Genomic DNA, 2,314 nt, shown 5'->3' with positions numbered 1-2,314 from the left:
TCTTCCAACTTCAGGTACCTCACGACATACTTTTATACTTTCATCAGTCAGGGTTCAGTCAAGAAAAGACAAAGAAAACAGTCATTTAAGTGAAGACAATTTAATACAGGGATTTGGTTAAAGAGTTGCTGAAGGACTGAAATGCAAAAAAAAGACAAAGTGGTAAGCTGGCAATCATAAATGAAGGAAGAAGCTACCACACAAAGGCCTTGAAGGCTATAAAGGGAAGAGACTTAATCTTTTAAGGTATAGAAACTTTTTTGACAAATACTGAATGCACGTAAGATGAACATGAGATGGAAAACAGAACAGTGATTTCAAGAGCCTCACTGCCAACAAAGCCCAGATGTAAGACGTAGAGAAGCTACATCATGATGAAACATCATGATAAATAATGTGGAAAACACTGCCTGTTGCTACAGTAGGCTCTTTGCATTTTCCCTATTTGAGCTCTGATCTCCTTTAGACCTTCAGCATTTGTCTGTGAGCGGTTAAGACCCGAGACATACAGGTTATCTTTGAAAGAAAGATTTTAGATCAGGAGTTCTCAACCTTGCCCTCACACTGGAACCACCTGAGTACTTTTATAAATCCATATGCTCAGGACATACCCAAATCCAATTAATTCAGTACCTTTGGTGCGGAGACCTAGTTGTTGGTATTTTTAAGTTTCTCAGATGATTTCAATAAGGCCAAGGTTGAGAAGCAGTGAAATGCAACCTCACATATAACCTGCATGCACAGATTTTAAAAATAGTAATTGGTACAGAAAATGTACAACAGCTGCGGAAAAATATGTAAAAATTAAAAACATAAAAAGAGAGTTGTTCATCTTTCCATGATCCTTGAGCCACCAATGATAAATATATGCTTTATATAGATAAAATAAGATTCAATCACACAATGAACACCATTTACAAGGGATCCCAGAACACCCACCATCCCATTAAAGACATACAGATAGAAGTAACATTCAGGTTTTACAAAAAGAGAGGTGTGAAGGACGTAAGAGCTACAAAAATGATGTGATAAGAGAGGCAGAATTTCAGGCCTAGTTTTTAGTTTTGCTACATTTTCTAGCCTACACTCCAAAGGATGTCAGAAGTACTAAGATTAGAATGTTTTGCTGAGGAACCTCCACATGGCCCTTTTGATGTCCCTGTTCCTTAGACTGTAGATGAAGGGGTTCAGCATGGGGGTGGCCACAGTGTACATCACCGAGGCCCATACACCCTTCCTGGGATATTGTGAGACAGCTGAACTGAGATACACACCAACACATGTTCCATAAAACAAGCAAACAACTGCCAGGTGGGAGCCACAGGTGGAGAAGGCTTTATACTTCCCACTGGATAAAGTGACAATGAGAATGGAGGAAATAATTTTATAGTAAGAGAACAAAATCACTAAGAAAGGGAGAAAACCAAAAATGGCACCAGCAAAATACATGACTATGTTATTGGTGAAAGTATCAGAACAGGCAAGCTTGAGGAGTTGAGAAGGTTCACAGAAGAAATTAGAAATTTCCACACCCTTGAAGCAGGTAAGTTTTAACACAATCAAATTGTGCAGCTGGGAGCCCAAAAGGCTTACAAAAAATGACACCAAAAGTAAGAAGTAACAGAGGCGTGGGTCCATAATGAGTGGGTAGTGCAGTGGATGACAGATGGCCACAAACCTGTCATAGGCCATCACAGTCAGAAGCATATTATCCATACAACCAAAAAGGATAAAAATAGACATCTGTGTCAGGCAGCCCACATAGGAGATGACTCTGCTGTGAGTTTGGATGTCCACAATCATCTTGGGGACCACGGTAGAGATGAAACCAATGTCAGCCAAGGACAGGTTGGAGAGGAAGAAGTACATGGGGGTGTGGAGGTGGGGGTCAGAGGTGACAGCCAGGATGAGGAGCAGGTTCCCCAACAAGGTGACCAGGTACACGGACAGGAACAGGGTAAAGAGGAAAGGCTGCAGTTCTGGATCATCTGAGAGGCCCAGGAGGAAGAATTCTGAAACACTTGTTAGATTTTCGGTTCTATGTAATTTGGACACCTTTTTAGAAAGAGAAGAGCAAAGGTAAAATGGAAATATCACACAGCACTGGGTATATTTTGAATTCTAGGAATTCATTTCTAAGGTCATACACCCCAGTTCCTTCGGCAATATTTCTCAGTGTGACAAATTCTATCCACTAGAGCTGTTCCCTCATTTGTTTCTGTTTATCCACCTCTTTCTATACAAACTTACTTCATAGAAACTGGACTGGAGGGTAAAAGAGGTGCAATCATAATAGACACAATAAATCCATGAT

The 2,314-nt window shown here is 40.4% G+C and overlaps 1 protein-coding gene across 1 annotated transcript; it reads right to left on the bottom strand.

The window, feature by feature from the left end:
• Positions 1 to 1,113: 1,113 nt before the first annotated feature.
• Positions 1,114 to 2,054, bottom strand: LOC130837271 (olfactory receptor 18-like). The gene has a single exon (XM_057710085.1). The coding sequence runs from the start codon at positions 1,867 to 1,869 to the stop codon at positions 1,114 to 1,116; it is 756 nt and encodes a 251-aa protein (XP_057566068.1). The 5' UTR covers positions 1,870 to 2,054.
• Positions 2,055 to 2,314: the final 260 nt, after the last annotated feature.

Source organism: Hippopotamus amphibius, chromosome 15, assembly GCF_030028045.1.
Source record: "Hippopotamus amphibius kiboko isolate mHipAmp2 chromosome 15, mHipAmp2.hap2, whole genome shotgun sequence".
Taxonomy (NCBI): Eukaryota; Metazoa; Chordata; class Mammalia; order Artiodactyla; family Hippopotamidae; genus Hippopotamus; species Hippopotamus amphibius.
This window is presented reverse-complemented; position numbering and strand designations above follow the sequence as displayed.